Genomic DNA, 24,495 nt, shown 5'->3' with positions numbered 1-24,495 from the left:
AAAGGCCTGGCAGACAGTTGCCTGGGATCTGCAGAGACAGACTGCGAGAGGAAGTTAGCACTTTTATTTTTGTGCAAGGCTGATCTGCTTTTGATTTTATTCATTCCGTTCTGCTTGCATGACTTGTCTGTTGTCTACACTGGGGAAACTACTTAGGAGAGACGTTAAGAGAAAGTGAATTGGCTCTTTCTCCCCAGTTTCTTACCCATTTCCTGTAGTTTTTTCTCCTTCCCAAATATAAAGCAAGTATAAAAGACAATCTCTTGTTGCATTGTCAAGTTTACTTTGGAAGCTGTCATCTTAAAAATACAGCAAATCCAAACTTAAAAGAAAAGAATACAATGGGTTTACCAGAGAACCACTGAAAAAGCTGCAGCATTTTCTATTTGCTTGCAAAGGAGTGGGCTGGCAAACAGCCCTAATGACACAGCTGCTCAAGGCACAAGCCTGCAATATGTTGGTTCAAGATTTTGGTTCTTTGCTCTACAACCTGAGAGCAGAACAGAGAAGTCTGAATTGTGCCTGTACAGATGTGGGCTCATCTTAGCTCTCAAGAGTAGTCTCTGCCTTCTCTAGAATGAGAAGTGACACCTGTACTGTGACAAGAGCTCCCACTCTGTGCTACCAAAGAACAAAGCCATGCTGATTTCCTCCCCAGGAGTCATCTTGTCTCTCAGCAAATCTTCCATTGTTCTGACCTCTCCACCTCTAATCCAGGAAGAGTGAATGCAGCCATGGGGTGTCCAGCCCTGCCTCTCCTACCACAGTACCACAGTAAATCCTGCTACAAACTGAAAAAAGCCAAAGCACTTGATCATCTTGACTGGAACATGAAATTTTACAAGCCGGGATACTGGGTTGCAGATCTCCAGCTGGTGGATGTTCTGTTCTCTCCTGTTCGGTACTTCACAACAGGAGCAAGTCTACCCACATGGCCTCAGTGCAACCGTCCTTGTGCTCATACCTGGTGCTGAGCTGGAAGTCGAATGCTCCAGAGTATCTTGTGTTCCTTCAATGTTCTCCTTGTTCTCTGCCTGTTTCTTCAGTGTTCTAGTCTTGGAGGGAAGCATGGGCAACCGGGGCAAGTAAGGAACTATGGAGGAGGAGGAGGCTGTTCTTCCAAGCTCCTCTGCTACCTCTGCAAGGGGAAAAAGCAAGCAGAATCGTTGGAACAAAGACCAGCAGAAGAGGAGGAAAAGCAAATACGGGTCTTTACTACAGACCCAGAGCAGCACGAAGAGATACGTGTTGGAGAGAGGAAGCAGTTTATAAACTTAGTTTTTTATTCCAGTCCAGAGATGTTTAGGGTAAGTGATGTTTTACATAATGACTTCAAACTCACATCTTTATAAATTCAGCCAGAAATGGTGGTAGGATCTGTACGAGCTCTATGCTGGGTTAAGGTGGCCCAAGAGCTAAAGGTCACGCTGGATACATTTACTTCTGTTTCTAATTAAGGTGCCTGGTGTTGATCCCCTCCAGGTTGAGTCCTCTCTGCATCTGTACCTAAGCTGCTTTGTCAGAAAGAAAGCACTGCACCTGCCTATTGGAAGTGAAGACTACATGTTTCCTTCCCAACATTAACACAAGGTATGTGATTTAAAAAAAAAAAAAAAAAAACAACCTCCTGGCTACCCCCAGGTTATCATTTGTGTAGGCTACTTGATGTGCCTATTATAGATCCTCCCTGGTAGAATTTCCCCTTGTGTGTTTTTTGGTAGCAAGGCAGTGGATGGATGGGCTTCATATTTAATTTCAAATTTGATATGTTCAGACAGTTCTGCTTGTCTGCTGCTTACTATCACACTTCTCAATTATATTTATCTCCTAGTTGACTAGATTTTAAAGTTTCATTGCAGATTCACTGCTAAAAGTAGCTAGGTAGAAAATGCAGAGGTTAAGGCAGATTTTATTTTTTTTAAATGAAAGCTGGTAGAATACTACTGCATGACCTAAATTCTGCAGTCAAAAATAGACTGTGATATGCATGCACCTTCTTCTCTCACTTACTATTCCTTTCTCTCTAGTCTGGGAAACAAGAGGCTTCCTCTAATAGAAGAGACAATATTCCTTAAATGAACTCTGTTATCTGGCTGCTCAAATTAATTAATATGCCATCTCTGTATTAAGTGTCTAAATGTTATTCAGTATTTGTGCAGAATGTAAGAGCATGTATTGACAGACTTATGGATAACAAAGGAAGTAAGGGATGAAGCCTCACTGCAGCCTCCAGAGCTAGGAGATGAGCATTAAGAGCCTGTGCATAAGAGCACTCCAGGGGATTAAGCACTTCTCCTGTTTCAGAAACCAAGTAACAGGGGCTCTCACCCTCCGAGATGCTCGAGTCGTGGAACATGGTTTCAAAGGCCTGGTGGGTCTCAGCAAAGGAAGGTCGGTCAGGCGGGTTCCACTTCCAACCTGCAGTGGGAGAGCACAGATTAAGGCTCAGTGCCTGCAGCAGGTAGGAGATGATTTTTTATTCTTTATTAATAGAGTTTACATTTGTTATGCAGCATCAGAGAGCTTTTTGTGGCAAATACTAAGCAACGCACTTGAAGGATGTATTTTGTGCAACCATGTCAACTCCTTGTCTCCTGCAGAGCCGTTATGTTTGTGGAAAACTCAATTTCTTTCTTTTTTGGGGATTCCATTGTAAGAGTCGTACTCTCAAAAGGACAGTACAATTTGCCACAAAATGCTATCCAGCTGTAATCAGAGATGAGTTTTTGAGAGTTCTCAAAACTCTCAAAAGAGATGAGAGTTCTCAAAAGAGACCAGACTCATTTTACATCAGTGACCAGGTACGTGTCAGGTGACAGGGACTTTTCCACGTTAGCTAACAAAACGGCACGTAAGAAGCAAGGATTTAGAGTTAACCACAGATTTCACCCATCCTTCCCAGGCTTTGTTCCCCAGACTGGAAGAAGATACTCACATGCCCTCATCAATTCGTAAACCTTTGGAGGGCACCCCTCCGGCTGTTCCATCCGATAGCCCTTTTCCAGCAGATCATACACCTGAGAGAGGTCAATGCCTGGGTACGGTGACATCCCATAGGTAGCAATTTCCCATAACAGCACCCCAAAGGCTGCAAAAGGAGAAAAACAAAATTCCTGGTCATAAGACTGCCCACCTCCTATGTTGCTTGTTATATTGTGGCCTTTACTGCAGTTTGAGGCAGACTCTCTTTGATGCAGATGCTTCAGGTCAGCCTAGGTAAAGACAGCACACGCTAAAAACCCTATTGATTTGTGAAGCTGTGGCCTGGCATGCGCCTCCCCATGTGTTTTTGCCCAGGCCAGAACACAATTTACTCTTTAGGCTAGCAAAGAAAAAAAAAGGAACACTGAAGGTGAGTTTTCTTACCCCACACATCTGATTTGATTGAGAAGGTGTTATAGGCCAAGCTCTCGGGAGCAGTCCACTTGATTGGGAACTTGGCTCCAGCATGAGCTGTATACGTATCTCCAGTCATAAGTCGACTTAAGCCAAAGTCGGCCACCTTCACCACATGATTTTCTCCAACTAAGCAGTTCCGTGCTGCCAAGTCCCTGTATAAAGAAAAGAAGCACACTCTTTTACTGGAACAAGAGCAGGGCTTTTGAATACAGTCCTGTACTAGCACAGCCTGCCCCCTGCTCCTGCAGGAGGAAGCACTCCCTTTACACAGCAGGTAAAGACAACATGAGCTCTGTTCTAAACAGTGTCAGACACTGAGCGCATGTATTCCTAGGAGCTGGAAGCTGGGATTAGGGCTCTTTCCAGTAAATTACCAGTAACGATAGCTGCTACAATGAGAGGTTTATGTTTCTGAAGACTAGGATGAGAGCAGCAGCTCATCACGCTGGTACCAGCTTCATGGCACTGCTTTATCCAACTGGATAGGTTGGCAGGGTCTGCCCAGAGCAGGGGCATTGGAACAGGACACCACCAACTTTCACAGCCATCAGGCACACGTGCACAAGATTGAAAGCCATGGGGCGGAGGTACTGCAAGACAGCATTAAAACCAAAACGCATGACCTACTGTAAAACAACTCTGCAAAAAATCTCCCCAAAAGCAAGAATTCCCAGGCCCTCACAGTGGTGGCCTGTCCACCATTACAATCTGAGTTTGTACCAGCTTAATGTGATTTCACCCACCTGTGAATGAAGTTCTTCTTCTCCAGGTACTCCATAGCAGAGGAGATCTGAGTGGCCATATAGAGTAACACAACAGCACTCACTTCCTCCCGGTTGCATTCCCGTAAATAGTCTAGTAGGTTCCCATATGGCATGTATTCTGTCACAATGTAAAAGGGTGGCTCCAGGGTACACACACCTGGCAGTGAGGAGAAAAGGGCTTGTGAATGAAGCTGCCATTGCTTCCCTAGCTTAGCGGTGGTCCCAATGTTATACCCATTCGTTGCATTTTGTACCAAGAATCGTTTCTCTGAAAATTGAAGACTTTCATCTACAAGACCTGGATCGATGCAGCCCAACTTAAAATTCAGTGCTTCTATCTATCTGGCCATCTACTTTCTGGATAGTGAGAAATGTGTCCATTAAAGCACCACTATTCCTATATAGTGTACATAAAGGATGTATACTATATATATAGAATATTACTACACACTGTTGTTTGGAGGGTTACAGAATGAAATAGGAGTTATTTTGAAGGCCTACGATTTGCTTTTCTTCCCCCCTCCTCTTTCTTAAAGCTAAACAGTGGCGAAGTGGAAGTGGGTACCTGTCAACTGGCCAGCTTTCCAGACTGAAATGTCACTACAGAGGAATGTGAAGCACTCCCATGTGTGCTAGCTGGGTAAGCCATCAGCACGGTGGGACCTGCTCCTGAAGCAGCATTCTCACACATTCCTCAGATGACTCCTTGCTACAGTCATTGCAATCATGTACAAAGTATGTATTAGTAGAGGAGGAGGGCAACAGGATACTCATGTCAAATCTGTGAACTCCCACTGCAGCACTGCTGGATTCCTGCTGATACTGTTATCTACATTCAGCAGTAAAACATGACTACACTGCGTATCAGAAAGAGCAAAAATGCATCTCTGATGAGCAATCTTTTTCGTGTCTACTGCTGGAACCAGACAGGGCTAGGCAGACACTTCATCTCTGTCCTTTTTTTTTTTTTTTAAATGGGCATAGAATAGGTGACATTATTAAAATCCTTCACATTCTTTACATTTCTCCTTTTATCCTAGGCTTGGCTTGACAGCTTTGCTCCTGAAAGCAGCAGAAGTCCAGACGGAACCAAACACTAGTGAAGGTTTAATGTGTCCCCTTAATAATCTTTGTACATGTAGAATTAACAGCTATGCAGACTATGTATTAGTGATCATCGTATCATGCACGTGCCAGTGAGATAAACAGGGCACAGCCAAACTGAAAAGCCTGCAGCTTTCTTCCACTCATGTGCTGTTTGATCTGACTTGCGTCTCCACTGCCTTGATCTCATGTACTTATTTGGTGGTAACACGATGGTCCCTTGCAGCAGTAGTGATCTGGCTGTCTTCTGCTCAGTTACAGATTGATTGCTTCTACTCACTGCAGCTTTTTCTATAAAAGTCTCTGAGTTGAGAATTACAAAGAACAGTATTTGTTTTATTTCCATTGGTTTTGTTTTTTTTTTTTAAACTTTGAGTTTTCTTGTTCTGTTCTATCAGAAAAATAACTGATGGAAAATAATTTTACAAATCTTAGTTAACTAAGTAGAAAAAAAGTCTAATTTCACTGATTTCTGAATCCTGGAGAATGGCTAAAGGCAAGGGTACAATCTGACAGGAGACTGATACTGCAAACTTTATATAATGCACAGTCATGCATCAGCAGCAAAGTTGCTTACTAATGTAAGTGACCATATTTGATGATTTATTTAAAATTGGTGTCTCAATACTACACAAAGGAGTAAGCTGTAAAAATATCACCTCATAACCTGACTTCGTTCAAAAAGTTATATAAATACATAAAATCTGCCACTCCTTTTAAAGGAGAGCGATTTCATTTTCGCAGAATTCTGAGTAAGAATATAAAGACCAAGGTATTTCACTAACCTAATAACTGCACTAGATTTGGGTGCTTGATTTCCTTCATCACAGCAGCTTCTTTCAAGAACTCTTCCACCTCCATGGTATCTTCCTAGACGAATAGAAAAGGGAAGATTAATCTTCATGACCAAGGTCTGCTTAACACTACATATTTTAGCTGAATATAAATAATTCTTATCTCTGTTCTGCCGTTTTGCCTTTTACAAAAGCAAAAAAGGGTCTTTAACACCCCTGAAAAGCTAGCCTGCAGCATGGCCAAATGAGAAATCTGCAGTACCCAGAAAGTGTTAGACTCTACCAAGCAGGTAGCTACTGGGGCTACCAAAGCAGCTGTGGCTAATGAGGGGATGACTCTAGGAGTCACTGACTTAGTTTGCCTGTCTAGCTATAAAAATTAAGCTTGCAATCTCCCTTACTTAGGGGGTACCTAGAAGGTAAACATTCAACAATGGTGATGTTCAAACAAACAGAAGACTGAAAATTAATATAAATGGAGATGCTGATTTTTTCCAGAAGTAAGGGAGAGGTAGAACATACTTCCAACACCTTTCATTACTTACAGCTCTTTTGAGGGAAGGGAAGTGGACATGTGGGTAATCATTTCTACAGATCTGACTTGGCCATGCAGTTCCTGCAGGCACTTGCTGGACCAAATTCCAAATTGTTTTTAAGCCACATGCATTGCTGCAAGTTTGACAAGCTAACTTAGCTTGAGCAACCCTCAAGTATGGAATTTATGTAGACCAGTACACTCCATTTTCATATATTTTTATCATTAGGTGGTATAATTGAGAATGCGACAATTTCCTTATCATAAGAGGTTACTAAATGAACAGTGCACAACAATCTGAAAACTCACCTTTAATGTCTTCACAGCAACCGTGAGATTGTATCTTTTCCAGACACCAACGTACACCTCGCCATACTGCCCTCCCCCAAGTTTGTGCTTCATGGTGATGTCAGTCCGCTCCATCTCCCACTTGTCGTGGATGGGGGACACTCCATAGACAGTGGGCTTATTGCACTTCGGTGCTGGGTAATGTAAAGTCGTCACCAGGCCATCAGCTACTGTTGAGTGATGGTGCACTAGCTCGGCTAGTGTGCTGAAACGGCTCTCTGCTGTCACATAAACCTGTTGAGAAAGGTCCAGGAATCTACTTAGTTGAAGGCACCTGAGAACTTTCATTAACACTGGAAAACAGGTACAGTAAAGACATTCTCACGGGTTAAAAACAAAGTAATAGAACCAGATTTTACAATACTTTTTCTCAGTTTGTTTGGGTAGATGAGTATTCCTCCACGGGACTTTTACTTGCAGAAGGAAACGAGATATAGGGGAGGCTAGAGCAGTGCTGACTCCTGCTTTGTGCTTTACAGGACTAGAAACCAGAATTCTTGTAGCCACACCTGAGTCCAGTTTCTACATCTCACAGCACAAAACACTGCCATTTGATCAGGGTTAAAACTGCTGACTCGCCAAAACTCTGCTTGTTCTAAGAAGACCAGTAGAAAGGTATCACCACATCAAAACAAAAACACAATTGCTTTGATCCCCAGTTACTATTTCAGCCATAAAAGTGCAGTTTGCAGTCCTTTGAAAGTGGTGTTGGGTATTACAACCAAAAATGTGTTTTTTTTATACTAATAAGCCAGTGGGCCTTCCTCACACACACTCCTTCTTTAACTAACAGCCTGCAACTTGCAATTCTACACCATCTCTTAATATTTTTATTTCCTTTCCTCACAGCATTGTCCAGAAATCCTTACCTTTCCATCTGAGGTGGTATTGATCCTGTAGTGGTAAACGCGTCCCTCGTACCTGAGCGAGATGGATAGCTGCCCGGGGCTGCTCTCGCTTTCACGAACCAGGAAGCTGCCGTTGATGAGACTGCTCAGCAGATACTCTGCTGCACTGCGTGACACCGGCCCATGGTACCATGAATGTTTTTCCAGGCTGTTCACTGGTGTGATGTAGTTGCTTGGTACCCAGCCCTGCCCATTCTTCGAACGTACCTCGCTCCATTCACCGTTCTGGTTGTAACCCAGGACTCGCAACTTCTCACCTATGAGCAGAAGGAAAAAAGCAGAGTAAGCACGATACAATCTACTGGGTCTCATCGAGTGGGCTGACAGGGAATGTCTCTCTAAGCCTGGGTTTGTAGCTAACAAATAAAAGTCTGCAGCAATGATTTTGTAACTAAATTGCTATATATAAACGGTTTATAATGTAAAGTTTCAGACAGAACTCCTTATGCACTGTTCCTAAATTAGTACTACAGTGTGAATGATCAACTCAAAAACCTTCCCGCCGTCCATGTTTCTGGACTAGAAAGCTGTTTGGTGTTTTTTTTTGGAGGGATGAGGTTTGTGTCCATCTTAATAGCATTTAATAAATAATTTATATAAATACAGATATAAAAATGGCATTTCATTTTTTACCAGTTGTGCAGCAGGGCATATTCTTATATACATACTGAACAGAAAATCTCTGTGCCATTCTTAATTCTTGATTTTGCTCCAGCTGAAAGTGCTGTGTTCTGTTTTTGCCAGTAATGTAAAGGTTTTCCCAAAATAGGTGTCTCATGTGACTAGTGATCTGGGGAGCCTGGATGTAGCTGCGATAGATTGTTTGGTATTATACGAAGCTGTATCTGTACTAGAACTGCCCAGCAGGTGTCGCTCCAACACAAGTGAGAGAGGGAGTGTGCTTGTAATCCATCAGTTTAGAGAGCAACCTTCTCTAGCTGCACTCGTTCTGTTAAACGGAACAGAAGAGGATTTCTGTTTTCTATTTTCTCTTGCTAAGTTTACAGCCTAGTAGCTGCCGTGTGATTCGAGCCTTACCTTTGGTGATACTGAGCGTGTTGTCACCGCTTGCTACAAAATCATAAAGTGCAACAAAGAGGTTGGGATCGCTCTCAGTGGCTCCAAGCAGGTTCTCCTTGGAGCTCCACCTGATGGCTTCGTTCAGTGCCTGGGGTTCAACATCGCAACCATAGGGGCGGTGCAGGGCCTCTGAAGAAAGGACAAAAGAGGAAATTACTTTGTGTGCAACTGTAAATAAATCAAAACCCAGTGTGCAGCAGAGCAAAGCTGCTACTGCACAATAAGCCCTTTATGGAAAGGGAGCACAACGCGTGCACGTCTTAGATCAGAGGTTAGTGCTAAAAGGAGACTAGAGAAGATGATTAACTTCATAGATAGTAAATAGCAAGCTGTGTACAAAATGTTTATACTAAATGTTTATTCTATTATTTTAATTACATACACATGTAATTAAAAGCTTTTAGGTATTCACAGACAGAACAATGGAGGAGAAATTAGAAGTGCTTTTTCGATGTGAAGTAGTGAAGGAATCCTTTTCAAGATGGAAATGTCGTGTTTGTCATCTTTGTTGTTTCTGTGGCTTGGATTTGAAAGCAAAATTAGAAATAGAGGTAAGACAGACTGAATTATGACACATAATATGCAATAGTAACTGATTCAGTATGAGTGGAAATGACAGTGATTTGTGATACATTTCAAGACTATGCAAATAAGAAGGTGGAAAGCAGACAGGGCAGAAAGTAGTGAGGACGATGCTAAGCATTTAGCAACAGTGTTCCAAGGCAATTCTGTTTTTCTGTTTCAAATTAAAATGGATGCATACTTGTTAGTAAAAGGGAGTGGGAAGAAGAATCAGTCTTGAATTTGTTTTACAGACAAAAGTAAAAAAAAAAGTTCCTGTGATGATGAAAAGTAATCCAAATATACAAGGTTTTGTAAAGAACTAAAGTAAAAAGCAAAAGTATCTGAACACTTACTGGTTGTACTGTGGTTAAAAAAAAAAAAAAAAAAAGAGTGTCAAGACCATCATTGGCTTTCTAATTCATAGTGGGGTTTTCCAGGAACATGTAGCCCATTAAATTTCAATGTTAGGACACAAGAAAGAGCCAAGATGTAGTTTCATACATGTGGGATGCTCAAGGGGGCAAAAACATGAAAGGGTAACAAAGTAATAAGTATTTCCTCTAAAGGCACAACTGACATACATTCCTGCCCCACAGCCTCTTGTTGAACTTGGGTTTGAAACCATATTATAAACAGGCTTTGCCCATTTCTGTGGGTCTGGGAAGTCAGGCACAGGATATTTTTAAGCAGACCACTACAGGAGAACATGTGCATGTAACTACACCCCCTACACACACACGTTCTCATGAGATCTACATTTGTGAGCGATAACTAGTCTGTAAGGCACTGTAAGAGAACAAAGAGCCCAAATGCAACGTAGGAGAGGAATACTGGGAAGTCAGTGAGACACAAAACAGGAAGAGGCCTATGCCAAGCAATAGGCAAACACAGGCCAAATCTGTGCACGTGACAGAGCTCAAGTCTGGAAAACTAGAACGTCAGGGGTGTTTCCTAGAGTCCACGTTCAATTTTTTTTAAGCTATATGTACGTGAGAAAGGAAATGGCTGAGGTTTGTTCTGGCTTGTTCTTAAACACAAGTGGATTTTGACTTCATTTCTGGTAATCACTCGGGGTTATACTGCTGGCGTAACCCGCTCATCATGCAATTACTGAACTCTTGCCTCCCAGCCTTGCCAAAGTAGCACCCATCAAGGTTCTCCTACCAAGAACAGAAGTAAACAGAGACTAAGCTACCAAAATATCCCTTCTTTAATTTCAGTTTCTGCAGATGCGGTACTTAGACACGCTTCTTGTTGCTAGCTATCAACTGCAGTTAGTTTTACAACATACTGACCTATCAGATAAAGAGTCTAGGAGGACTGGTGCTCTCATGGAGAAGAGAGGAAATACCAGTGCCTGCCCTGCTACCTACACACAGCGTGGCTGCCAACTTACTGCTGCATTTGTTTTAGGGCTGGCTGTGTGCATATGCAGTTATTAAGCATCAGGAACAGATGAAATGGCAAGAGAAAAGAACAGTGGTTCCTAAATCCAGCTCTCTTTACGCAGTACAAACACATCTTAATTAAATAAGATATTCTTTACATGCCTCCAATGACTTGTGTTAGAAAAAGAGAGGGGTTTGGTGCCTTAAGCTAAGTCACTCAGCAAGTCTGCTATCCAGAAGAGCTGAGTTACGTCTCTGCTAGCCATAAGCAGCAAACACAAAAGCTGGCAGTGTTTCCAAAAAAAATATCCTGACCTTTCAGCTCCAGAATACCTTAATGCTGTTTGAATAACTTCCTACTTTCAATTATACATCTGCTGAAACGGCAAAGGCCTTAAACAAAAATATATGCATTTGCTTTATTGCATAACCAACGTATAGTTTTTCTTTTTTGAGCCACAGCAGCTCAGGAACTGAGCATCCAACCCCCTTCTAAGCAGGACCACAGAGCTAAGCATTTAGTCGTGTACTCAGTGGCAAGCCCCGTGTCAGCCCCAATCCTGAGCTGCTGCAGCAAATCCCCCGGCCAGTCCAACACCAGGCACTTCAGCCAAGGCAAAGCGTGCAGAAGTGGCACCTGCTGCTCAGCGCTGAGCAGCTCTGCCCACGTGAAACCATTTGTGGTGCTGTGCTGGACTGCCAGCTGGGATTCAAAGCAGATGTGGGACTTCCACCACTTCCTTGGGAATGCCTGGGAGGTTGGTACGTGTTCTCAACACCCACGTCATGTACAGAAAAAGCCTGCAGAAGTTAATGTTTGATGAGGAGCTTCAATCACTTAGCTACAGCGCTTACCTAGAAATCCCATTACCTAAAAATCAACTGCTTTTAAGAGTTGATGTCTCACTAACTTCCCGAACTCTGATTTTTTAGAGTGACTCAGCTGCCCAAGTAGCAGTAAGGTAAACCAGTATCAACCAAAGGGGCATTTCCCTATTGCAGGTTGCCATTAAGAAATAACCTGTGCTGCTCATACAGCATGGGATCTATACCATCCAATATGCAAGGATAAGAAAGGAGAGTTAAATGTGATAATCGCATAGACCTCAATGAGGAAACCACGATAAGCGAAGCGTATCACAAATGATGCCCTTCAAACCAAAGAGTCTGTGAGCTCTATTCACACCCAGTGAGGAAATGAGCTGGGAAGTCCTGTTCTGTACCAGCTCCTTTGGAAGCCTAACCATAAATCATACGTGACCACTTTCATTTCCTAGACAATTGGAAACTTACATCATCATTTAGCGCAAAGTAAGAAATGCATGATCAAGCAAGGATGTTATGCTTCACCCACCTCCTTCCTTTTCTGTATTCCCACAATACAAATTGCTTCTCTCCAGACACGAATGCTTTTCCTATTCAGCCAACACGTAAGAGGCGTTTTGCCTCCCACCCTCTGCCACCGAGGCTACTGTTACCAATCTCTTCAGCTCAAGTGCAGGGCAAGTCTTTTAAATGCTAAATCTTCAACTTCAGAACCACATCAGGTGCTGGTAGTCTTTTTTTGTTCTGAAACACTGACTCTGTAACTGCTCATAAAAGCAGAGCATTTTAAATAATCCTCAAACCTGGATAAAAGCAGGCAACCTCAGTCCTGCCTGCACCCAGTCTTGTACTACAAGACAAAGACTTGAAAGGCCCCACGTCCTCCTTTAAGCTTGCCGAGTACTGCAGGAAAGGGATGGCACAGTGTAACATCCCTACGTGTCCTACCTGTGAAACTCGACACACCGGGCTCAGAGGCTTCATCGCCAAGGCAGCAGAGCAGCTTGCTCTCTTTGCCATAGCTGCTAGACTGGAACAGGACGGTCCCCACGATCATGCTGTGCCTCACAGCAGGCAGAAGGCTGACACGAGAAGTCCTGGACTGCCCGCACAAACGCCACCACGTGCAGGCGATCACTGCTCGCAGCGCTGGTGGCCAATGGAAAAGCAAGCACTGCCGAGCGGGTGAGGAAAAACTAGGGAAATCGAGCTGCGGGTTACTGGGTTACCAGCTGGAAGTAAGGGTGGAGCTTCCCACGAAACGCTGAACAAACAAAGGATGTGGGGACCGGGCTGCGAGTTGAAACGCTTTTGAGATGAGCTATAGACAGAATATTGTGCCGCTAAGAGTTAGGCAACAAAGTGTTTGGAATAAAATAAATCGTTTCCTTGGAGAAGTTCCTTTGCACAAATTACAAAACAGATCACCCATTACGGGGACCGCCCAGATTGATTCATTTTTCCACTCCACATAAATGCCATTATTTATGAATCAACAGGAAACAACATGAATGAAAATATAAGTCTAGGAGCTGTATGAGCAATGAAAGAGTAAACTGTTACATATTTTAGGATTTCAGAAAGAAACCGAAAGCAAGAGCTGTACAGTATGCCCAGGCTGAGCTGCACATTTAATGATTTAATAGTGTTCAGGTCAGCTCTGTGAAAGGACGCTATCAATTACCTTTCAAAAACCTAAGCTCTCTTTGATGAATTCTTTAAAAGACTTGGTTTTCTAGCTACATTTGTATGGTTTGCAGCAGGCCAGGTTCCTCCTAACATGTGGAGGGGGAAGGGTTAAAGAACAAGCACTCACCATGGTAGTCTCACACCTGGGAGGCTGGTGGGCTGCAGAGGGGTATAAAAGGGAGCAGGGAAGGGGAAGCAAGTGGTTTGGCCTCTGGGAGGGGGAGAGAGGCTGTTGCAGCCCACCAGCATCTCTAAATCTGCAGACTCCACTGCTACGTGAGAAAGGCAGCCGCAGCACGTGAGGAGGACAGAGCTTTGACTAAAGGTAAGAAATGAGCAACCGGGTTTGTTATAAGCGTTTGTGTTGTGCAAGGCTGTGAATGAGAAAAGGCATTCCAAAAAAAAAACAAAAACAAAAACCCACAGATGTGCTGTGGTGACAAGGAGTTACTTCTCCCTGTGTGGCCTGTACCAAGAATTTTGTGCCTCCACCATCACCTAATGCAAGTGGAAAAACATAGCCAAAGGAAGTACCTTCGGACAGGAACATGCCATTATCTTCCAGAAGTTCAGACAACTGGGTGACCTTTCCTCCTTCTCCAAAATGAGGCTTGGTGAACCTTGCAGCATGCTATCCAATACTCAGGTTTACTTAGGAGTCTCTAGGCTATCTTTTTCCCCATTTGTTTTTCTCTTGCAGTTTGTTTTCTACTCTCTTTTATGTGCTCTGGATGCCTTCAGTCACACTGGTATTTCAAGCAGTCTTAGTGTATCTGTTGATACACAAAGAATAGGCAGAATTTGTAGGGCAAGGCAGCATAGCCTGAGAAAAATGGAGATGAGCTTTGCTACAAACAGACTGTCCAGGTGGGTCTGCAATAGCATCAGCAAATGTCAATTAGTATTAGCTGTAATAATTAAGCAAGGGAACAAACAATTTGCTTGTTAGTTAAAGTATATCAGATGAGTAACCAATATCTCTGGAACAATGAAGGATTAGGGGAAAGCTGAGCTAAATGAAAAAGGTAGCTTGCAAACCAGTGCATTGAATGTGTTACTTTTAGCCCCCCTCGCTGAGTGTTGGTGCCCTGTGACTGTCAGGCCTGTTAAAGAGCTCCCGATGGCCATCAGCTGGTGCCACCAGTGGCGTGGGAAGGACAGGGGTGTCCCTGCACAGTGCCTGGATGTTTGTAAGGTCCTGTCATGTGCACCCAGGCAGAGTAAATTCAGGCTTCTTCCTAACCTCTGGACGAGCGCTATTTCTTCTACAATTGATTTCCTAGACAGTTATTCTACCCTGTAGGCCGTTACCTTGACATTTGCATCCACCACGACAAGCTTCCTGTTCCTATTCCCTTGGCTGTCAATGGACGAGCCAGGCTCTTCGTCCTGGTACACTCAGCTTCCTCGGTGGAAGAAGCAACCTTTCAGGCAGAACAGCTCTTCAGACTATTCCCTGTGGTGCCCTTCAAAGCTGTTTCCTGAGAGTGGTTACCCTTCCTGTACCACTTAAATCATCCCTTTTGAAGTATTTCTCTATTTTTTTTCCAGCAATGGGGAAAAGTTAAGTACAAGGAAATCTTGCTGACTACACTACTTTGAAGTGTATAGTTCAAGCAGCTTCAAAAAAAAAAACCAAAAAAAAAAAACAACACAAACCCTTGCTCCATTTTGAATTTATGAACCCACTGTCAATGTTTCTTCATCAAACAAAAGAACGTGCAAAGAGCAATACAGCCCTGGAAAGGATCTGGGACTGCTGGCAGCAGCCCAAAGTGACTGGTTTTTCAATAGAAGGAAGAGAGACAAAGAAAGGGTTATAGGGTAAATGCTGATTATTACATACAGTGTCAATTTGATATATTATTTTACACCAAAAACAATACTGTGTGGGTGTGTGTGTACATATATATTTAATACAAAGGGACACTTTAATATAAGGTCACCAAGACCCCTGTACATACCACATCTTTTACTCTATTTCCACTTGGGGTTTTCAAACTAAATATCCGTATAAATATCCACACTATTACTTTACACAAAGACTTATTTTATGTGCTAGCTTCAAAGACTACCAAAGAATAGGCATTGGTCAACTCGGAGTGTAGGAAATAGGCTGTCACGTAACAACCGGTGGCTCCTGGTGTAACTGGCATTTCCCACCGAATCCTCCAAATGTACATCACCTTACACACTAGACTGTAAGAATTTCAACCAGCTTGTTAGTGGGAGGCTTTCTGCCTTAACGAGGAAACAAAATTGATAACACAGCAGCGAGTGGGTTTCCTATTTTGCTGACATGATTGGAACAGGATCAAGTTTTTCAGAAACAAGGCTACCGTAGCCAAGTCTCAGTGCTTCCTACTACCAAAAATACCCCGTGCTAAGGAGCAAACCAGTGCTGAGCAGGCCAAGTCACTGCTGTCTAATAATGTGGTAGCACAGAAGCAGACCTCTGAACTCTCCTTGCCCTATTACCAGACTTGAGGCCTCACCTCAACAGACCACCTAGTCTTTCTGCTGACACACGTGTGGCCATGAAAAACAACAGCTTAGAGGGATTCAGACAGCTCCCAGATGGCTCTGGTGAAATAGAGGCAGCCTGACTGAATGCTGTTCCTAGGTGTTCCTCTCCTGTAAGCAACCAGACTCTTAATAACGTGGTTTGCTTGAGCTCAGCACAGATCCATAGTTAGTCTTTGGGCCTCCCACAGAGTGGTGCAAGGTTTAAGTACCGTAAACAACCCACTGAATAAAGCCAAGAAATACAGCTCCGAGCCAAGAGCTTGGGATGGGCAAGGAATAGGTTTCTATTTATGGTCCCAGGCTGAGAGAGACAGAATGGGAGGAGACTTCAGAGAGACAAAGTTGCATCATGTTCACACCAGGTTTCAAACCAAGCTGGTAGTGACTTCTTATCTTAATTATCAATACATAACTGAGGAGTGAAATATATGGAGAAGCCCAAAACTCCCCATATAGCTCACCTCTTAAGAACAGATTTACTTTGAACATGTGCTGCACGAGGTATTCCCCTGCAGTTATTTCTTGGTGAAAGTGGTGGGTCCTTACACAGTAGTGCTTTTGGGCTAGTTTGATATGAAAATCCCAATGAAGGCAAGGTTTGGGTATTTGATATCACTGAATGGAAGTAACTGGTGGAAAGAGAGAGACATCAACCTCAGCTAATTATACCACTATGAAAAATTCAAGATCTTGTCACATCTAGCTAACCATTAAAAGAGAAAACACAGATGCTGAATGAAAGAACTGCCTGTCCTCTGTTTCGCTAGTTCCAGTTATCCTCTCCACTTGTTATTAATGCTATCAAACACCCCGAGGTGCCCATCAGCCCGTTTCCCTGCTCAGATGTTAGTGACACACATGGTATGCCGTTCTTCTCCTCCATAATCACCTAATGTAGAACTTCCCCACTTTCTCTCCACTTCTTGGTAAAGTGTTACTTTGGTACAGAATCCAGAATGAAATAAATCAAGCTTAAGTTCCGAAGTATTAATTGAAAAATTTCATCCATTCCTTGCTAAATGCAAGATGCACGAATCTCTTCATAGATCATCAGCTGTATAGGCTGTAAGGGACTGAACCTTCTGCTGAAAACTGCAATGCTATAAAATGCTTAAGTGATTTCAAAGCAGATGAGTATCAGTCATCTTCAGTACAAATGCTAACTCAACAGATTGGCTCTTACTACCTTGATAATTTCTTGTCCTTGTGGAACTCTGGCAGGAAGGTGACTTTGGGACAAACACAGCTAGCAAAATGATGCAGGTTTTTAAATGCATTTAGAAATGCTTTAAGGTGAGGAACTCATGTGATCACAGGAGAGCTGGACCTAGCATCAATTTAACGAAAGAGGCACAAACGACCTGACCACAGGAACTGGGAACAGTCAGAGGCAACACAACTCAAAGCACAAATCTGACTTTTTTTGAGCATGCCTCTGGGTAAGGAAGCAAAACCAAACAGTATGTCAGATAAAAACACTCTCCTGCAGTGGGAAAGATTTTAATGCAATTGAAAGTGACAGACAAAGTGGGATTTTAGAATGAAAAACTATCCATGAAACCTTTCACAGATCCTGAATACTTTATCAAAATGTTTGTTACCTGAATTTCCAAGGATTTGTTTAGCTCCTGTAAAGCTAGTTAGCTTTGCAATTGCTGGGATCTAGAAACAAGCGAAGAGACCCCCACCTTTAGGTGCTCTGTATTACGTACCTCCTTCCATTCAGTACAATCAAGTCCCAATCTTTGTTCCTCTGAATCCTGCCTAGAGTGGACTACAACTACTGCCACAACGATAGTTTCAGGGAAAGGGGTGCTATGAAGAGGCACCAGCCAAGGTAACTGGGAAACTGCATACATGTAAATCAAAAATTTACTTGATATCCTTAGTAGCGGTAAGTTCCAGTAAACCTCTCCAGTATAAAGAGTAAGGATTAGGTCATGCAGTCCTTCTCCAGGAAAGGTGGGATGGCCAAACATTATGACAGCTCACAGCAAGTCATTTAGCTTTCTTTTTAAGCACTACTTTGGGAGAGAAGTTGCTTAATGTGGATTATACTTCACTCCAACGGAATTCCTGAGGAGTCAGTAATACTGGCCAGATCAAAGTCAAGGCATTATCTACTTCTAAGAAAAAGAAATGAATTGCTATTTATTCACACAGTGTTAGGACAAACATTTGAAGAGCTCTTCTGCAAAAAGACTACTTAAAGAATCGTGGTTCAACTGACCCCACAGCAAGCCAGAAATACCTACAGTAACAACGTGTAGCTGGCGAGAGGTTTATTTTGCAGATGTAAAGCAACTGATCAGACCTTTGAGTTAACATGACATAAATGTCCAAGCTGCTTTCCAAGTGACATAATTACTTCTAATAAGAAGTCCTACAGTATTGGGAACTCTCCTTAGACTCAGCACCTGGAACAATGACCGCATTAATCTATTTCTCAGCTGGCTTTTTGAAATTTATTTTTAGCCTTTCTAGCTAGAGGGAAAACTTGGGATGGAGAGGGTAGAGTCTAACTCACTGACTTGTAATCTCAAGAGTCAAAGAACGTGCCAATCCAACAGCCCAAACTTGAGCTGATGTCACAACTTGAGGCCCAGGTAGTTATTTTTGCCTTGGACAGGCAGCACTACTTACCTTCTGGAGGGTATTCGGAGGGTAGAGCTCCCCAGGTGAGCTGATACAGCTTCAGTTTCCAGTACATGAGTTTAATTTTTTAATGCAATCCCAAAATGCTTGTTAGCACAGATGCGACTTCTCAGTTCCATCCACCCACACTGAATATGCAGCAACTGCCAAAGCTACACAGCCTGAAGTACTTCTGTCTTAAACAAAATTCTCTAGCTAAAAATAAATCACAAAGCTGTCAACCTCAATTGTCAGCAACCAAGATGCTGTTCAAGCAATTGTCCAAGCCATTTTCTTCTCTTAAACAAAAAAGAGTTTTCCTTCTTAAAATATTTACTTCACTTGACTAAAACACTCTTGTGATCTTGTCTCCTTGAAATACATACGCCTTAGAAAATAAACCAGCGTTTCCTTTTATCCGAGAAAATCCCAGCTTGAGCATGAATACTTGCCCAACTTCAGCACCAGGGAAGACTCTTAATATGGATTCTCATTAGGAGAGCCCCAGTCTGAGTTTCAGCTAAGCCCTGGCTGAGGGAGCTTTAGTTGTTTTGCTCCTTCTCGGTCATATGGGCTGATTCACTTTCGTATGGGGCAGCGTAAATACACATGGATGAAGTCAGAAACACATCCATCACACTAAACTTAGTTACTGGCTGCTGCTCCACTTCCTGTTGGCTAAACCCAGACACTTGTAATTGGCTCTGCTGACCAGACAAGGGACTCCATTCACCAGTGCTATTTCCAACAGCTGCTAAATAACCAGGGTAACACAACCCCAGCCTCAGCCATAGAATTCCTAGCTCAGTTCAGATGGCTTTTCAGCTTCAGCCTGTGCCACTACATTTGCTTTTTCAGATCTCCTAACAGCATTGTTTAGACCTTGTGTGTAGCTTATTAAAACAAGAATATACTCAAATAATTTCTGAAGATCCTTTCTGGGTTATGGCAGAATTAATACAGTTTTGAAGGAAAAGAGTCAGTAGGAAGACTGAGCACATCCAATACTCATTATCTAAAAGTAATCAAAGCTACAAAAAGTCACTGATTGAATTGCTGGTGTATTAATAAAATAATCAGTTTCCTTACAAAAGATAAAGGCAAATTAATGAAGTACTATGATTAAGTATAACTGAAGTTTGTAAGGGATATTATTCAGGAGAGATCTGGTATTTTTAGACAATTATAAAAGCTTTAAAATAAAGGTAATACTAGCCAATCTATTCAACTTGAAGGAACTTGATGCAGCTAAGATACAAATGTGTATTTTATGTATGTGCACTTCTGTAGAGGTAGCATCTGCTGTAAAGTTAGGCACCAACTTGATGACTTTTTCTTAATAAGAAGCCCAGGTACTTCTTGATTATTAACATCAAGCTACACCACATTCATAGGAATTGAGACAGGAAAAGCAAGTTCTGCCTCTCGGATTTACCAGAACACTTCAGGATGTCCACACAAGTCAGCTAGCTGCCAAGTGGGATTCTTCAGCCATGTAACAGCCACGCTGGGTCACATCACCCAGCATCCTGCTTTGTGATTGCCAACAGGCCGCTGGAAAAAGGCTAATGATATTACTCCACAACACTTCCCAAACATTCAACATGTTGCATTTCAAGGTTAACAACGACAGGGGAAGGGACTAATGCTGCTTTTGCCCCTCAAAATGCAGAAGCTTTTGAGCTTAAAAAGAACAAGCCTTCTTTTGGCTTATTGATAAAGTTCAATAGTGCTACTCCTCCAGTTTGAACCAAATCTATTCTTTTTCATTTGTTGCTTTGATGTTCTTGAACTGAAGTGTGAAATGATAGGCAGTATCCACTTCTAAAACAGACCCAGCAACCAGAAGCAGCAAGAATGATTTAATTCTGTCACTTGCCTGCCACACAATTACATGACTAACTTCTGTTCAGAGGGTAAAACAACAACTCCATGTTGACACAGCCCGGGAATAAGACCCACTGCTAGTTATTTAAAGAGCCTTCCTCCCACTTAATGCTGGCAGTGCTGTCAGACCTCCCTCCTGCTGCCAGTATTTGTGGTGGCATGACTGGGATGCTCAGAGGATTGGGCACTATCTTGTCAGTAGTTTTTAACTGACTGCTATTCTGTCCTCCATAACTGCTTTTGTGCCACCTCTCCAAACGGTTAATTTACTCTATTTACTGTGTGCATACTGAGGGAGGAAGGAAGAGGGAAAGGGCTGGAAATTCCCAATGGGAGGTCAACGTTGCTGCCTGCTCAGCAGTTCATTTCCTCTCGCTCTGTAAAGCGCTGGTTAGCTCCTGAATTGCATCCATCTACAACATCAGGTCTGTAACGGGCTTTTCTGGAGAGACAGGGAATAGAGCACATCGTGAACTGGGAGGATGAACCAGTACTACCCTGCCTCCTGTGGCACTGAGAAGTTCATCCACCAGCAGCAATGGTAGCAGTGGCAAGTAGGAACACAAGCTGCCAATTTGATATGAATTATTACTGATACTGGGCATGCAGCAACAAAAGCAAAAACGTGACCTTGTGTGAGTCATGCAGCAGAGAAATCAAACCCAGTAGCTGAAAGGAGTACCCCCAGCCCACAGGAGGACTGCTGTCTGTACTCTATCACATCAAACAGTGGGGAAATTAATTAAAGTACAACATGATTTAACCTAAGGTAGAAAATAAGATCTGACAACAGAACTTCAGCTGCCTTCAGTTTCCTGGCCAGGTTTCTGCCAGTTGTGCCATACAGCTTTGAGGCTGATATGTAAAACTGCTTCTTCATTTAGGAGTTCTATGAAATGTAAATTTTGAGCTGGGATTAAGACCAACGTCTGTGCCATCCAGAAGGGAACTTGCATGGGGTGTCCCTGCATCTTCTGGGTTGAGTGGCCAAGAAAAGTTTCCTTTATCTTCTTAAATTAAGATTTTTTCAAATTTGACAGAGTTCCACCTCATTCCTTCCTCCTCCCACTCCACTGAAAAACATTCCCAGTTGTTGCTGGCCTGTATAGGTTGTCAGGACAGCTGACTGCTTGGATTACACAGGGCTGTATTGTATCCCTTCAAGAACCAGCCACCCTAAGTGCTTCCTTTGGGATCAGGGCTCACTACTGGGCTGATAGCAGCACGCCAGGTGCTGTCTTGAAATTGGACATTCCAAGGCAACAGGCAGTCCTGCAACTGCTTCCCAAAATCATTCTTCCTCTTGAGCCTCTTTAATACAAACCTACTCCAAATCAGATGTCTGAGTAACAAAAATCACTGAATGTAAACTCATCTGGCTTTGCCTTTTAAAATGGAGGGACAAAATTCTGCCTTAGACTTTTTGTCCAGGTACTGGAAACTAAAGCAGTTCTGGCTTTTGGTAGCTAGGGAGAAGATATTTTCAGTTACATTTCTACTACTTGCAACAGTTATCTATGGCAATCCTGCATTTCTTTTTTTTTTTTTTTTTTTTTTCCCAAAATTAACTGTGACCCTCCTCAGTGCAGTAGTTAAAGCAGAACATTTTCTATCCCATGCAGATAGCTTCCATAGATTGAGGCTTTTCTATCTCATCTTTATGGAGACCTCTTAGAGCTGCTGCAGGCTTGTTGAGATGTCATTGTGTTATAAAAATGTAACCCCTGCCTTTTAAGGCATTTATTTGAATTCCATGCTGTTTGGATGTTTTAACTAACTCCCAAATTTCTTGGAAAAAGTACCTCTGAGGTAACTACAAGGCATGCTGCGGGTGAAGAACTCTCCAAGCAATGCAGCATCCAGCAGCAGATACAATTAACTTGAGATTGAAAGCTGCTGCACCATGTAGGCTTCAAATGGGTCTCTCAGGTCAGGAAGACTTCAGAGAACCAGAAGCTAGCTAATATTTGAAAGCTAATTGAAGGGTCTTTAGAATTAATGGCACGTTTCCTGCTCATCAACATCATTGCCAGAAAGCCTCCCCATTGCCTTCAAGCTGCTTTAAGCACTTAAAGCCAAGATGACTGTGCTGCACGAGGTGCTTAGGAGTAACAACTTCCTGGATAGGTTACAGAACTGAGCCAAAACTGTCAAAAACAGTGAGGGAAGTGAGGCGAGGAAAGATATTTATATGACCATATTATTACTTTCAGATCTTAATCTCTCACTATCTAAAATAAATTATATAAGCATAACAATGTTAAATTTTTATACAGCCCGCATAGTCAGTCCCTGGAGAAACCAAACCAAGAGCTGAAATTCAGAAACCTAGGAGCACTCAGCACACTTAAGCACTTTCACCAAGGATGCTGAAGCTGCTGCATGAAGGAGCAGCAGAAATTCTGGGGCAATCACCCCTTAAGGTTACGCTTTCACCACGAAGAGCAGATTGCCTGTGACCAAAAAGTGAAATCCCCCTGAAGCACCCATAAAGGCAGAGTGAAGTACCCATGAAGAAAACAGCAGATAAATTCAGCACTGAAATACAAAGATTAGAGCATCACGAATACCCATATCATGAATAGCAGAGACCTGTGTGGAGTCTGAAATATTTTTCACTCAAAAGACCCTTAGTTTAAACATTCAGGGTCACACCTCAGGGTCTGAAGCTGGAAAAGCTGAGTAATGGCATACATCAACTTGTCACATCAAATACATCAAACAATCGGCCCTCAGCAGGACTGACTAACTAGGTCGCTATGTGCTTTTATTAGTAATATCAAGTGTGACTGTTCAGTCAAAAAGCTACACCAGGAATTTGGTCTGATTAAAATGCAGAATATTACTAGTGCAAGAACTTAATTTCTAATTACTACAGAAACTAGACTAACAGATTTGTTCACAGAACTGAGGGTTTTTTTTGGCAGAAAAATTGGTCAGATAATCCATTTGTTTATCCTACTTCAAGTTCACACCTAACTCATCTTGAAGGACAGCCAGTCTCTTCCTTCAGCTGTCAATCTCACCAGCTCAATTACAGCAATGAAGAGCTGCTGCCCATGGGCACTGCGTTGTAGCCAGCTTTTCATTACAGGCATACATGTGTAGCACTGCAGAAAGTCATTAGAGCTAAGAACTTAACAAGCACAAACATAAAAAAAAAATAAATTAAACCAGGTAAGAGGTATCCCTATTCCTAGAAACTTGGAGGAGTAGCCTTAGAAGAAATGCTGCCTTTCACTCTTGAAGTATGAGTTAATTCACTTCTGAATTTCAGAGTTAAAGGACATTATTTAAGGGGCTTGTTTCAGATAGCAACTTTGCTAAAGAGATGCAATGCTAATAAGGTCTATTAGATATTTTTTTTAAGTCATCCTAAACCCAACTCACAAAGCTCTCCCCCAGGCACAAGAGACAAAACCACTGTACTTGTTTTCTCTGGTTTTGAGGGTGCAGGCTGACCATTTGGCTAAGTTTACTTCCAAGATTGAGTATTTCTTGCATCAGTTTCAAATTCCATCCATTTTATAAAATAAGACAACTATTCTTACTTTGAAAATCCTCATTGCAACTTCTGAAAATTATGTAACTGAATGTTGTGAAGAGATTATTTATAACGGACTTCATATGGCTGGTATTGCCACAGTTGGCCCCGTTAGGGTGAAATTACAATTGACAATAGATGCCTACTAACAGCAGGAATGAAACAAAATGACTCATCCAACTAAAATAGAGGGAGTCTAATGACTTGACTTCTGAAGACAGGGCAGGGCTTCCTACGTAATGACAGGTATAACATAATTACGGAGAAACCGACAGGCTTGGCTTTGTTCTTAATACATGAAGGTGGCTGCTGTAATCTAAGACAAATACATAAAATGCAGGTCATTCCTTTAAACTGGGGAGGAAAAATATTTAGCTCTGGGCGTGGAGGTCTCAACCCAGTTTTAATGGGCACTTCTCCAATGTTATGAAAGCAGTGTATCATGTCAGGGTGGTAGCCTAGTTAAGGAAAACTCAGCATGTGTGAAGAAGGTGTGACTTGGGCAG

At 42.5% G+C, this 24,495-nt stretch overlaps 2 protein-coding genes and 1 long non-coding RNA gene across 6 annotated transcripts in view; 2 read left to right on the top strand and 1 right to left on the bottom strand.

Moving 5' to 3' along the window:
• ABL2 (ABL proto-oncogene 2, non-receptor tyrosine kinase) overlaps positions 1-24,495 on the bottom strand; it is a 45,387-nt gene that overhangs the window by 5,501 nt on the left and 15,391 nt on the right. For 2 of the 4 annotated variants that reach the window (XM_027462933.3, XM_027462932.3), the window contains exons 2-10: positions 8,891-9,061; positions 7,814-8,109; positions 6,906-7,178; positions 6,053-6,137; positions 4,143-4,320; positions 3,367-3,551; positions 2,936-3,088; positions 2,329-2,418; positions 965-1,138 (exon numbers count right to left, since the gene is read on the bottom strand). In XM_027462933.3, coding sequence (XP_027318734.1) covers positions 965-1,138; positions 2,329-2,418; positions 2,936-3,088; positions 3,367-3,551; positions 4,143-4,320; positions 6,053-6,137; positions 6,906-7,178; positions 7,814-8,109; positions 8,891-9,061 — 1,605 coding nt within the window. Of the gene's footprint in view, positions 1-964; positions 1,139-2,328; positions 2,419-2,935; positions 3,089-3,366; positions 3,552-4,142; positions 4,321-6,052; positions 6,138-6,905; positions 7,179-7,813; positions 8,110-8,890; positions 9,062-12,657; positions 12,871-18,567; positions 19,180-24,495 lie in introns of those variants that run through there. The other 2 variants (XM_013099294.5, XM_027462934.3) reach the window with 2 other exon arrangements.
• On the top strand, positions 1,135-7,931 carry LOC140003040 (uncharacterized). Its single transcript, XR_011810975.1, has 7 exons — positions 1,135-1,307; positions 1,483-1,590; positions 2,305-2,461; positions 4,700-5,268; positions 6,923-7,248; positions 7,424-7,559; positions 7,794-7,931. It is a non-coding gene; the product is annotated as an uncharacterized lncRNA (long non-coding RNA).
• Positions 13,605-24,495, top strand: part of SOAT1 (sterol O-acyltransferase 1) — a 70,944-nt gene continuing 60,053 nt past the window's right edge. The window contains exon 1 of the mRNA XM_072041763.1: positions 13,605-13,723. The gene's annotated coding sequence lies outside the window, so the exon portion shown is untranslated. The remainder of the gene's footprint in view (positions 13,724-24,495) is intronic.

Source organism: Anas platyrhynchos, chromosome 8 (genome assembly GCF_047663525.1).
Source record: "Anas platyrhynchos isolate ZD024472 breed Pekin duck chromosome 8, IASCAAS_PekinDuck_T2T, whole genome shotgun sequence".
NCBI lineage: Eukaryota > Metazoa > Chordata > Aves > Anseriformes > Anatidae > Anas > Anas platyrhynchos.
The sequence above is the reverse complement of the archived record's forward strand: the minus strand, read 5'-3'. Positions and strand labels throughout refer to the sequence as shown.